This window comes from Nannobrachium achirus (assembly GCF_963921795.1).
Source record: "Nannobrachium achirus genome assembly, chromosome: 7".
Classification (NCBI taxonomy): Eukaryota; Metazoa; Chordata; class Actinopteri; order Myctophiformes; family Myctophidae; genus Nannobrachium; species Nannobrachium achirus.
This window is the reverse complement of record NC_137816.1, coordinates 16,727,847-16,740,708: the sequence shown is the minus strand read 5'-3', so window position 1 is coordinate 16,740,708 and position 12,862 is coordinate 16,727,847. Positions and strand designations below refer to the sequence as shown.

At 44.1% G+C, this 12,862-nt stretch overlaps 1 protein-coding gene across 1 annotated transcript in view; it reads left to right on the top strand.

Moving 5' to 3' along the window:
• LOC308288605 (CUB and sushi domain-containing protein 1) overlaps positions 1-12,862 on the top strand; it is an 803,860-nt gene that overhangs the window by 537,590 nt on the left and 253,408 nt on the right. The window contains 1 exon segment of the mRNA XM_080730076.1: positions 6,212-6,368. Within this exon segment, the coding sequence (XP_080586202.1) occupies positions 6,212-6,368 (157 nt within the window).

The window sequence follows — 12,862 nt, the reverse complement described above, 5'->3', positions numbered from 1 at the left end:
GGGGTCTTTGGACCCCGGCCATGTTGGAGCGCCACATCAATTATCTGGAGTTAATGGCGATCTACTTGGCGCTCAAGCATTTCGAGCCATTTCTTCAGGGTTGTCATGTTCTGGTCAGGACGGACAACACGGCGGCCCTGTATTATCTCAACAAACAGGGTGGCCTCGCCTCGCGCGTACTGGATCAGCTGGCGCGCGAGATGACCCTCTGGTGCTTGCCTCGTCTGAGGTCCATCAGAGCCTCCCATGTCCCGGGCCTTCAGAACGGCGGCGCCGATCTGTTGTCCAGGGGGGAGCCTCGTTACGAGGATTGGTCTCTCCACCCTGCGGTGGTGAGGCAGATTTTCTCCAGGTTCGGTCAACCTCGAGTCGATCTCTTTGCCTCCCAGGAGAACGCGAAGTGTCCCCTTTACTTTTCAGTGAGGGGACCTTCTCCTCTGGGGACGGACGCGTTTGCTTACGAATGGCCACAAGGTCTTCTCTACGCGTTTCCACCCCTGGAACTGATCCTTCCCACTCTGGAGAGGATCAGATGTTCCAACCAGGAGGTTCTTCTGGTGACACCATCCAGGGGAGTGTGGAGGTCTCTGATCACCCCACTGCTTTCTCGACCCCCTTGGCGGCTCCCCTTGCACAGGGATCTGCTGCGCCAGGCAGGGGACGAGATCTTCCATCCAGACCCACGGGGCCTAGACCTGTAGGTTTGGCCCGTGAGAGGGAGAACCTGCTCGCAGCAGGCTTCTCACCGACGGTTGTAGCCACTATTCAGAGTGCTAGAGCCCCCTCTACTAGGGCTGTGTATGATGGAAGGTGGAATGCCTTTTTGGACTGGTGTGAGCTACAGGAGCCACCTGTGGTGGCTCATTTAGCTTCGGCCCAGAGGGTGTTAGATTTCCTGCAGGACCGCCTGGACCTTGGTCTGGCGTTCTCTACACTGAGGGGTTATTTAGCGGCTATTGATGCCTGCCACCTGGGGGTGGCAGGTAAAGGCCTTTCTAAAATCCCTGAGGTGGTCCAGTTCATGCATGGTGTTGACCATTTGAGACCTGTGACCAGAGCCTTGTTTCCTGTTTGGGATCTACAAGTGGTTCTTGAGGGCCTTTGCAAGGCACCCTTTGAACCGATTGGGAGGACCTCTTTGAAACATTTAAGTTTCAAAACAGCTCTTTTGCTTGCCTTGTCTACGGCTAAGCGTGTGAGCGACCTTCATGCGCTCTCTGTGAGCCCTGATTGTATGAGGTTTCTCAATAATGACTCCAAGGTTCTTCTTAAACCTCATTTGAGTTTTATTCCTAAGAACCGAGTGGTCCCGAAGGAACCTGTTGTTTTGACGGCTTTCCATCCTCCTCCGTTTGCATCGGAGGAGGATAGGCGTCTTCATTGTCTTTGTCCAGTTAGGGCCCTGAAGGCCTACTGTGACAAGACGGTGGACAGCAGGTCTACTTCTCAGCTTTTCGTGGTCATGAATGCCCGTCAGCGAAAAGCGGTGTCCAAACCCACTCTGTCGAGATGGCTTGTGGATGCGATTAGGTTGGCTTACACCCGGTCTGGGTCTGAAGTGCCGGAAGCACTTAAGGCCCACAGTACTAGGGGTGTGTCTACCTCTTGGGCTTTGTCCAAAGGTGTCTCCATTGAGGAGATTTGTGCAGCGGCGAATTGGTCTTCGCCGTCCACCTTTGCGACCTACTATCACCTGGATGTTGCGCCTTCTGCTATGGCGCATACGGTTCTGGGTGCTGCTGTCCCTCCTACTGTGTAGTGGGGCGGCTCTCTCCCCTTCCTGAGACAGCATGCTACTGTTTCTAGGATACATGGGGGGGGACCCTGAGTTTTCCCTTATATTACTGCAGTTTTATAAGGCGGACCTGTGTCTGCCCTTAGTGCATAAGGCAGGCCTCGGTCTGTCAGGGTCTCTTTTCTGTCTGAACACGCCCAGGCCCTGTGGGCCTGGGTCGGATCAGTCCTGGAAGGGGTCACGTCGGTTGACGAGACCTCCTTCCGGGGGTGGTCGGTGTGACTGACAGTCTTGTCGGTTCATGGCTTCTCGGGGAGTGTATGAGTCCCATAGGGGGACCTTGTCTGGAGGTATGACAATAAACGTATAGGTTCCGGACGGAACCATGTTTATTTAATACCGGAGGACAAGGTCCCCCGAATAAAGCCCCTCGGTTCGCTAGTTGCGGGCGCAGAGGTGCGGCTTTAGAGGAAGTCATGATAGCCCAGGGGGTTTATATACACTCGGGGGCGGTGCCCTCGTTTGTGATTGACAGCCCTTCCGACAAATGACATTTTTCGTACGGGAGTAGATGAGTTTTACTCTGTTGCACCGCCAGATGGCGCTGTTATCCCATAGGGGGACCTTGTCCTCCGGTATTAAATAAACATGGTTCCGTCCGGAACCTATACGTTTAACTCCTTTCTTGCATCATCTTTATCTACTCATGGTCAGCACTTATTGTGTCATTGAAGATCTGAATGCTGCCACCGGTACATTGACCTGTAGGCCCATGTCCCCAGTCATGAATAGTTATGAGGATAGAGAGTCATTGTAATATTGTTTAGACTTAGTTTATGTCCCCACTTCAACTCCCAAAAAGTCAGAAGTCTTGCACTTGGCTATCTTTGTCTCAGTCAGCAGGGCAGGGGGAGCCCCCTCAGTCATACTGGATATTGGATTTTTGACAGACTTTAATTCTGAACAGCCAAACAGCCGCATGATCTATCTGTGCTGTCTTCCCTCATCGGTTAATTCTCATATTGCAGCTGTTAGCAAAGCCTCAGTGTCCCACTGTAAGCCTAGACAATAACTTTTACCTGTCGTTCAAGCATTTTTGGACATTATGACAGATTTCAGCTGAGACTACTGCATTTCCCTCAAAGAAGTATAATATAAAATATGTTATAAATCTTTCTTTTTTCTTTCTCTCATTTCCCTTAAATGCTGGATATGTATAAAAGCTGACCAGTTGGAATGTTGTATTGACTCTGCAGTGAATGCTGTTAGTGTACCATTCCTAATGGCACACCAGCCTAATTGTACATCCCTTAATTTCAACTAATGTACAAGCCTAACATATAGCATGACTAAAGATGTTGGAAAGCCATTTAGACAAGACCCTGTAGAAGAAAAACAGTAACGGGGAGATCTCTTAATGTACATTAGTGCACTGTAGCTAGACACTTAAAATTAGCACAATGGTTCCTGGAAGCTTTAGGCAAAACAACAACAACAACACCAAAACATTGAAATGAACTCATTTTTACATGTTGCTGTGGGCAATTTCTTTTTAGCCCAGGGACTGCTGACATACTGTATAAGGCTAACCAAGTATACAGTAAGTGCACTGCGCTGAAATGGACTCAATTATGGTGCTGGCTGGGGTAAATCTACTCAGATACTTTCCAGAGATTGAAAGCCGAGGGAGAGAGGGAGAGAGATGGTAAGAATGTGTGGGAATGTTTTTTTATCAGAGTGTAATAGAGAAAGTGAAAGACGTAAATGGTGTGCGTGTTGGGTGGAGTGGTGTGGTGTGGTGGTGGTAGTTGTTCTATGGGAGCGGGAGGGGAGGGGGGCAGATGTTGACATGTTGATGTATGAGCTGCAGGGCTTTTCATTAACAATACTGAGTTTTACTGTGAGAGCGAGAGTGAGCAAAATGGAGGGATAGATGGATAGATAGATGGAGAGAGAGAGAGAGAGAGAGAGAGAGAGAGAGAGAGAGAGAGAGAGAACAAGAGGGTAGAGAGAAAGAATAGAGCTAGGGACCTGAGCTATAATAGGAGAGAGACATGCTAGGCCTATCTCTGATTCCCAAACGGTCTGTTAGTCCAGGGGTTTTCAAAGTGGGTGACGGGGCACCCTGGGGTGCTGAGACGGCAGTCCAGGGGTGCCGCGAGATCATTTGATAATATTTGGAATTTATTTGGACACTTGAAAATATATTTAGTATCATTTTAAACTTGAAGTACAAAGTTATTTTCTGTCCGTTCTAACCAAAATGGCTATTATCTCAACGTTTTCCTTGCAACATAATCACTAAGGGTGAGATCATTTAGCGACCTACAACTGGGTTGCAACCTGGTCGGTAGTTTTCAGCAACCGGGTCGCTAAAGCTACCGACCGGGCCGGTAAATCACCGACTGGGTCGCTAAATCTACCGACTGGGTCGCTAAATCTACCGACTGGGTCGCTAAATCTACCGACCGGGTCGCTAAATCTACCGTCCGGGTCGCTAAATCTACCGTCCGGGTCGCTAAATCTACCAACTGGGTCGCTAAATCTACCGACTGGGTCGCTAAATCTACCGACCGGGCCGGTAAATCACCGACTGGGTCGCTAAATCTACCGACTGGGTTGCTAAATCAATCAGTCGGTAGATTTAGCGACTTAACCAAGGTTATAATAGTTTTGGATTTTTCCATTAGTTGTCTCCACCAGCCGAAGGCAGGGGGAGAGTATGTTTTCGCCCCTATCCGTCCGTGCGTGCGTCCGTCAGTCCGTGCGTCCGTCCGTCCGTCCGTCCTCCGAGTTTGTGTACAGCTAATCTCCGGTGCCGTTGGCCCGGGCACTGCCAAAATGAGCACACACACTCCCTGGATGCCAATTCAGAACCTCTGCCCCACATTTTTTAAATGGCCCTGTTCTAGCGCCACCATGAGGCCGATGTTTGCAAAACACATTTCTGTACACTACTCCTACAGATTTTGTCCAAAAATCACGCAAATCGGTAGACAGTGTATCTACAGTCATGTGATCGACACGGATCTGTCTGATTGTCCATATTCCATCCTGATTGGCTAATATTGTATTGTATTTTTTTGAGACGTACAACTTCTCTCTTTGACCTCACCAACTGGTGTTTTTTATTTTTTATTTCCACAAAAGACAAAAGACGAAAACTAAGGAGATTTTCTCTATAATTTTAATGTATTTTAGTTAGTTTTGTAAACACACAATACCGTTTCAGTTAGTTTTCGTTTTTTTTTTTAAAGCTTAGTTTTTATTTTTATTTCAGTTAACTAAAATTATTTTCCATTCTAGTTTTCGTTTACTATAATAACCTTGTCTCTAACCCATTGCTTATTGAACAGTTTCCAGTGAACATGCAGACTGGAGCTCTTATTGCTGCTGGTTTCCACAGAGCTGTATGGGGTTAATACCAATGTCCTCCTCTGTTGCAATTCCTCAGTGGAAGTGCTCTGCCTCTCTGCCGACATGTGAACAAAAATTGGATACACACATCACAGCTGGATGCAGCCTCCACATCAATTAGCTGTCACATCTGAAAGAGAAAACAATAATAACTTTCTATCCTCTGGAATGTGATTATATAACAGAAATGGTTTCTGTTACATCTGCCTTGCACACACATGAAATGGTTTAAATTATTTCACATTTAGCATATTAAAATGTCTCCCATGATGACGGAAAGTAAACATTTTTGTATACACATTTATGTACATATTTTCATAAAATGTACTGAAAATAAAAATGGAAATCTATGTATTGCTTTTAAAGGGGTCAAAAACATTAAACCATTATTATTATTATTATTTTTTTTTAGATAGTAGACAGACAGTAATACTTAGCATCACCTCAACAAATAAGTGCATCTTTACATGCTTCAATAAGTGCATCTGTTCAACAATAGTGTTCACAATATTTTGTTAACTCGATTCACAATTAGTTTTCTCTGGTGTTGGAAATCAAAGGTAGGTGAATGCCAATGGATGTTTCATATTGTCCTGTTAGATATGGGCTTAATATTGATGACATCAGGGATCTCCATATATGGGCATAAAAGGGATTCTGTTAGAGTGGTTCCCATGACATCACAACATACAATCCATTTTATGCCCATACATTGAGATCCCTGTCTGAACCAGCCACGCCACTGTGATGTCACCTGTTTATGCCCATATATGAAGATCCCTGATCTGAGTATCTGACATCACTATGATGTCACCTGTGATGTCACAGTGATGTGTCAGGGGAACCACAGTGTCAGGTGTTATAGACAGACAGACAGACAGACAGACAGACAGACAGACAGACAGACAGACAGACAGACAGACAGCATACGGTCAAGCTGTGACCGTTCACATACTAAACTGCGAGCTACAGTCGCAGTTTAGTACTTTTCCACGCCCAGTTTGCCCTTGTTGTCTTCTGATTGACGAACATGCTTTCGCTCTGTGTGTTTCCTGGCAGGTATATGATGGGGAGGACAGTTCATCGCGTCTCCTTGGCAACTTCACCCTTGGTGACATGATGGGTGACATCATCAACAGCACATCCAATCACCTGTCGCTGGAGTTCAACAGCAATGCTTCTGGAAGTGCTCAGGGCTTCCGTCTCACCTACAACAGTGAGTTCATTTAGATGCCCGCTGAACAGAACAAGTGTTGTTCTGTTATTCTGTTAGTTTAACTTTTGAATTCAAACTGTGCTGAGAGAAAGAAATACAAATATGCACACACGTGCACACACTAAAACGCCTCCTTATGTTAGTAATATTGACTTCCTTTTGTTGTTTTTGAGCGGTGGTTACACCGTCTCCTATACGTGGCCGTGTGTGTATGCGTGCGTGCGTGTGTGCCTGTGTGTCTGTCTGTATGTAGCCTGCAGGCCTGCAGTACCTTTTATGACCACACATGTTAAGGGAGGGGCGCTGTTGTTCAGGCCAGGCCAGACCAGGCACACACACACACACACGCACGCACACACACACACACACACACACACACAGGGGGGAAGGGGGGGGGGGGGGTGGGGGGTAAACCACCGCTCAGTTCACACGGGCGTGATTTTTTTTATGGGTGTTTGGTTTCAATTTCAGTTTAGTTTTGATTTGTTTTCAATGCGGGTTTGCTAGTTTAGTTGCGGCCGCCAGGTCGCAGTCACTATCAAAACCTCCACCGGCTGTCAGTCTGTCCGTCACTGGTTTATATTGTTCTGAAAAGGCTTAGTTTTAGTTTAGCTTGCATGTAGATCTGCTATTCTTTTGCTATTTAGAAGAAGTATTTTAATTATGGTTAGTATTAGTTAGTTTTTCAGTTTTCAAATTCAAATTTTAGCTATTTTGTTGGTTTTAGTTAACTATAATAACCCTGCACGATTCATGCAAGGATGCAAGTGCTATACATTGATGCATGCACACGCACACGCACACACACAGAAACTGAATGGTTAATGGGATTCAAAATAGTGTGTTAAAGAGCGAGGACCATCTGCTGTGCAAGCCAGTGAGGCTATTAGAAGAACATTAATCTGTTAGTCATTAAAGGAAAAGGTGAGAGACACATCTGGAAAGCAACAACGGAGCGATGGATTGATGAGAGATGGATGAATGAGTGGATGGACGGAGAGTGGATGGCGACACAGGAATGGATGATGGCTTTGTAAGTCGTTTAAACCATTTGGCGAATTGACAGGTGGATTGATGGAGGTTTTTTGGAGGCCTTGCAGGAGAAATAAGGAAGTGTTCTTCTTTTAAGTATAGGCCCTAGGTTGGATTAAACGTGGCTCTAGCTGTCTACAGTTGGCCGTATTATTATTAGAGGAACAAAGTGTCCCACAGCTGTTCATGCCATTAAGATGTGACAGGAGTGAAATTCACAGCAGTTCTACAGCCATAATTGGATGGATGAATGGATGGATGGCTCTATCAATGTGTCACTGTAGGGCACAAACCTTATATCTCCATATTTCATTATTTTCTGTTTTTGAAAGAGTTTTGCCTATAATGACATGCCCAAAATATGGACCCCATGTTAAAGTCTGACACTTATTTTTCAATATAAACATTTAACCAACCAGTAAGACTAATCGGGAGATAAGCGACCGTCAGGTCACATACACAAACTTTAGAAGGCAATGGTAGGCAATCAGGAAGGAATATGGGAAATGGGACAGATCCATGTTGATGACATGACTTTAGAGATACTGTGTACCGCTTTGCGTGATTTTAGGGCAAAATCTGTAGGAGCAGTGTCCAGAAATGTGTTTTGCAAGAATTGGCCTCATGGTGGCGCTAGAAGAGGACCATGTGAGAAATGAGGGGTGGAGGTTGTGGTTGTAGTTTGCCATGGATCGGGGCAACGGCGGCAGAGATATGAGTAGGGTAAAAGTGTGACTGACTGACAGACAGCCGGTGGAGGTTTTGATAGTAACTGCGACCTGACGATCGCAATAAACAGGTTCCCTTTTCCAATTTTCTGAAAAGTTGACCATTGTGATGAACAATATAGTAAAGACATTTTAACAGACAGTAAACAACATTAAAACAATGTTAGATGACAATATACAATGGCAGAAGGACGAGTGGATACAAACAAGGTGGTTGGAGATGGAAACAGTCTAGACTGGTTCAAAGGCTTTTTTTTTTAAAAGATTACATATTTTATTATTTATATTTTATTTTATTTTAGAGACAAGTTTAGGTTACAAGGCTAGAAAAATAGAAATAGAAACACCTCTTTGTTTTTACATTTTCCATCCATCCCTCCCCCCACCCCTCCCCACAAGGCCGGACAAACAAACAATACAAACATACACACACAAGCAAAATAATAGTAACAACAATAACGACAGTAATAGAAGAGTAGAAAAACCTTCTGTACAGGAAGATGATTATAGATATTACAAAACTGTGAAGAAAGATATGTAAATGAAAATAAATACATGTTTTTAATCTAGATTTATGTCAACTGGGAAGGTTTGATTTCGCATTACGGCCCTGTTTTCATAAGTAGGTTAGTGAGAATAGGTTGTGTGTAAATATCCAGTTTTTCTTTCCTTCTGAAAATAATATTGCTTTTTTTCTTTTCTTTTTTTAAAAACATTCTCAGAAATGGTCAAATAAAGAAATACATTCAGAAATGTTCAGATTTCCATGAGGATGGGTGAATGGGTGAACACATGCGTGGGAAATTAGTTTCTTGAAGCCTTCATATCGTCACTGTCGGACAGAAACCTTGTATCTCCAAATTTCAATTTTGCTTCATCATACAAGTCTGTCGCACTAGTGTAAATAAGTGATCTACAAGCACACAACGCCTTTTGGACACACAAGGTTTCCACCCGACAACGACGGTATATCGAGTTTTACAACTAAGATCTGTTCTTCAGACAGGTTTTGACGCAATGCATTCAACTGAGACAAGGTGCAGCATCACACGCTAATCAAGTGAGGTTCTGGACAGTGAGGTTCTGGACAACCGCTGTTCCTAACTCAATGGTGGGCACCACACTCCCTCGAGTACTCAAGTTTTTAGTCGGTCGGTCCAATATATTTGCTCATGACCATATATGGGCAACACAGTTGGATCTGTGGCTCTGGACAACGGGAACTCCATTATGCCTATGTATTACCCAAATTGATATGGATCCTTCTATTATTTGTTTGAGTCCGATGTCATGATGTAACGGTTTGTTTGGGTCTGATGATGTCATACTGTCACAGTCAGAATGACACACACCATATTTGGGTGTAGCTGGAGTGAGATCTCTATATATATTATGTCTCAGTCATAGGGGACAGGGTGTTCAGCCGTCATTCCAGCCCACCCGCCACAAACCACTATGTCCATTTCAAGACAAGCCCACAGCAGGGGTCACCACCACGACAGCTTCGATTTTTCCCACTGACATACAAAATAAGTATTCAATAAGAATAGACATATTAGACAACAAGCAACCTTGCTCATGTCTGTGGATTGAATGGAGCAAAGTTATGACAACAAAGAGCAAGCAAGAATAGCCATGCTTAGGCAAGTGCTAATCAGGATCCATAATAAAGTAAAGCAGTCGTGCTGAATTCAATTGGTCAACATTGAGTCATAATAATAATAATAATAAAAACTTGCATTTATATAGCGCCTTTCATAAACCCAAGGCGAGTCCGTGACAATAATAATACACATTACGTGCACAATAGCCAGAGGCAGTACATTTGTGTAAAGCTTGCCTATGCCCTCTGTGGGAGGAGTGCAAGGACGGTTAGTAGGGCTGCGTTTGTTCTCATCCAATAATTAATTGCTGGGGTTAGCAAGATTCATAGCCATTTTAAAGGTAAAAACTTGCATTAAGTAACTTCCTCCAGTGAGCACATACGGCACAATTGACAGGTGCGTTGCAGTTGGTGGGATAATTAGCAACGATGTCACAACAATGTCATACCGACTCACCAAATTAATTCATAGACACGGACACATTGACGTCTCCTGTCCTACAGTAAACCGGCACTACCTACCTTGCGTATAGTCTCACCTAAACTAACCTATAAACTGCTTCACAAGAACAATGTGGAAGAGGGGAAAAAGCAATTATTTTGTGCAAGCATGGATTAACTACAGTACACACCACATGGCCCCTTGTCTCACAGTGAGGAAATGAAAGGGAAAGTCAGTAAAAGCACGGAACTCGTTATCTCTGCTAGAGATGATTTTATCGCCTGCGTGCACGTGTGCGTGCAGCTAATCTTGCAAACCGCTCGACCGATCAGCACCAAACCTTTTTGTGCACGCCGAGTAGTTCGCTGCTCCAAATATTATTGCTATCTGTCATTGACAACTAGGGATAGACCGATGATCGAAACGGGCGATTATCGAATTCGATATTCATACAATTTATTAAAATCGAAAAATATCGATATCGGAAAAAAAGTTGAAAAAAATGATTTTATTTATCTATCTATAAATGCGACAAATCTCTGTCTGCGTGCGTGTCTGTGTGTATGTAACCCGCGTATCTCGAGAACTGTTCGTCCCACCGGCTTCAGATTCGGCGCACGCGTTCCCCGTCGCGGCGCGGAGTGCAGTGCCGAGCCTCGACCCGACCCGACGCGCGGTTTTCCGAAACCGACGCGAAACGTTAGGCCCCCGCCATTTATTTAGCCGCTTATTACATGGCTACTTAATAAATAACAAGTGCTGCATTGAGCGCCCCCAGCGCAACACGGTCACCTCAGAAAACACAATGAAGTTAATCAAATAGAATCCAATTTCTGTTACTGCATCATCTATTTCTTGCTTCAAATATTTTTTTAAACATTCTTGAGACCAACGTTAGGATGTAAATGACAGTGTGATTGTTTACATGGCTGTCATGTTGGATATGGCACAAAAGTCACGCAGTGCAGCAGGTGCTCTGAGCCGTTGATTAGGCATCGGTCCGTTATAGACTGGAGCGTTCTGTTATCAAGAAATAACACACTGCTGATTTCAGCGATTGACCAATCAGACTCATTCAACCAAGCCGTGTAATACTTACATGAATACAAGTGTAAACTGTCCGGAGTTAGCAAAAGCAATTTTTCATCCGTATAGTCCCCAGACATTAAACGCTAGACAGTACTGACGTAACAAGAACATAAGTGGACAGCATGCAAATACATGATACATTTCAAAAACATTTCAAAGCAGTGAAAATAAGAAATGAGAAAATGTGTTAAGGAAAGATTAAGACTATCATTAGAGTAGGCCTACTCTATTGTGCACTGATAAGTCATTATGTGATCACAAGACTGGTTATTTTTTAACCACTGTTTCAATTGTCCTTTGAAATCTGTGAAAGTGGGGATTTCCCTTGTGTGACTGGGAGCTCATTCCAGTATTGACAACCTTTGATGGAAAGAACATTTTGCCCGATTGCATGTAGTGGAGTAGAAGTAAAGGTATTGGAAATACTCAAGTTAAGTACAGATACCTCAACATTGTATTTAAGTACAGTACTTGAGTACATTTACTTTGGTTACTTTACACCACTGGTGTTATTCCACCACTCTGTAGCTCTTTGTGCACTGTTACTCAAATAATGGCGATATCCTAGGAGAAAAGCTTTACGCTCCAATAGTACACCTCATCTAAACACATGATTGTCAACACATACTGAATACACATACAAATTCTAATCAACACAATCCGGCCATGAAATACTAGGTAATTTTACCCACACAATGTTCACGATATGCAAGTGCATACATCCAGCTACATACAGCACATGCTTTTTGGGTGGATGCAATGCCATGCATCATCCCTGTCAGTGTCACATTCTGCATCGTACCAGGTACTTTGGCCTAATGTAAAAAAGAAGGGTAGAGTTTATATTATACAGAACTCATCTAGTGCCTATCCCGAACGAAGATCACCGGGATTAATTTGGATAATTAAGCCTTGCCTATTCCGAAGATCACCGGGTTACATAATGTAAATACAGTAAACTTGATTTGACTTAATGTAGCGTCTGCGCTGCCCGCTTGTGAACAGTAATGGCCGCGGTTTGTTTACAGTGCACGTTGGCGTGCACTGAAAGTGCCGATCCTCCATAGAAAGCCTTTGATCTTGCAACAAAGAGGCTCCATTTTCTCGAAAAAATACATTTTGATCCCAAGGCTGGCATTTTTCACGCCTCTGAAATCGCTCTCCAATGTTGGCTGTGTGCTCCCCGCGGCTATTATGGTGACTTTCTAAACTACATCTGGGTTGAGGCCGGAAAAAGTAAAACCGTATTTTCGTCACAGATTTTCGTCACGGCTCTTCAAAATAAGAGCAGCCGCCTATGGGAGAGAATCACGGCACCAGTGCCCCCTTGAGCCCGGAAGTTTAATGGCACAAGATGGGTTGTTAATGGTAGTTGATATTAGCATGTGAAAAGTGACGAAGTTTTGTACATAAAAGTAAAGTATTTACATAGATTGTTTAGTCCATTAGTTCTCAAAATGGGGTGCAGGGACCCTCAGGGTTTCTGGAGGACAGGTCTGTAAGGAATACCATGGTCCCTTGCGGTCCATTGGGTTGCATTTGTTGACTCTCAGAGTTATGGGGTTCCACCGACCTTGAATTTAAAGTTTGAGAACCACTG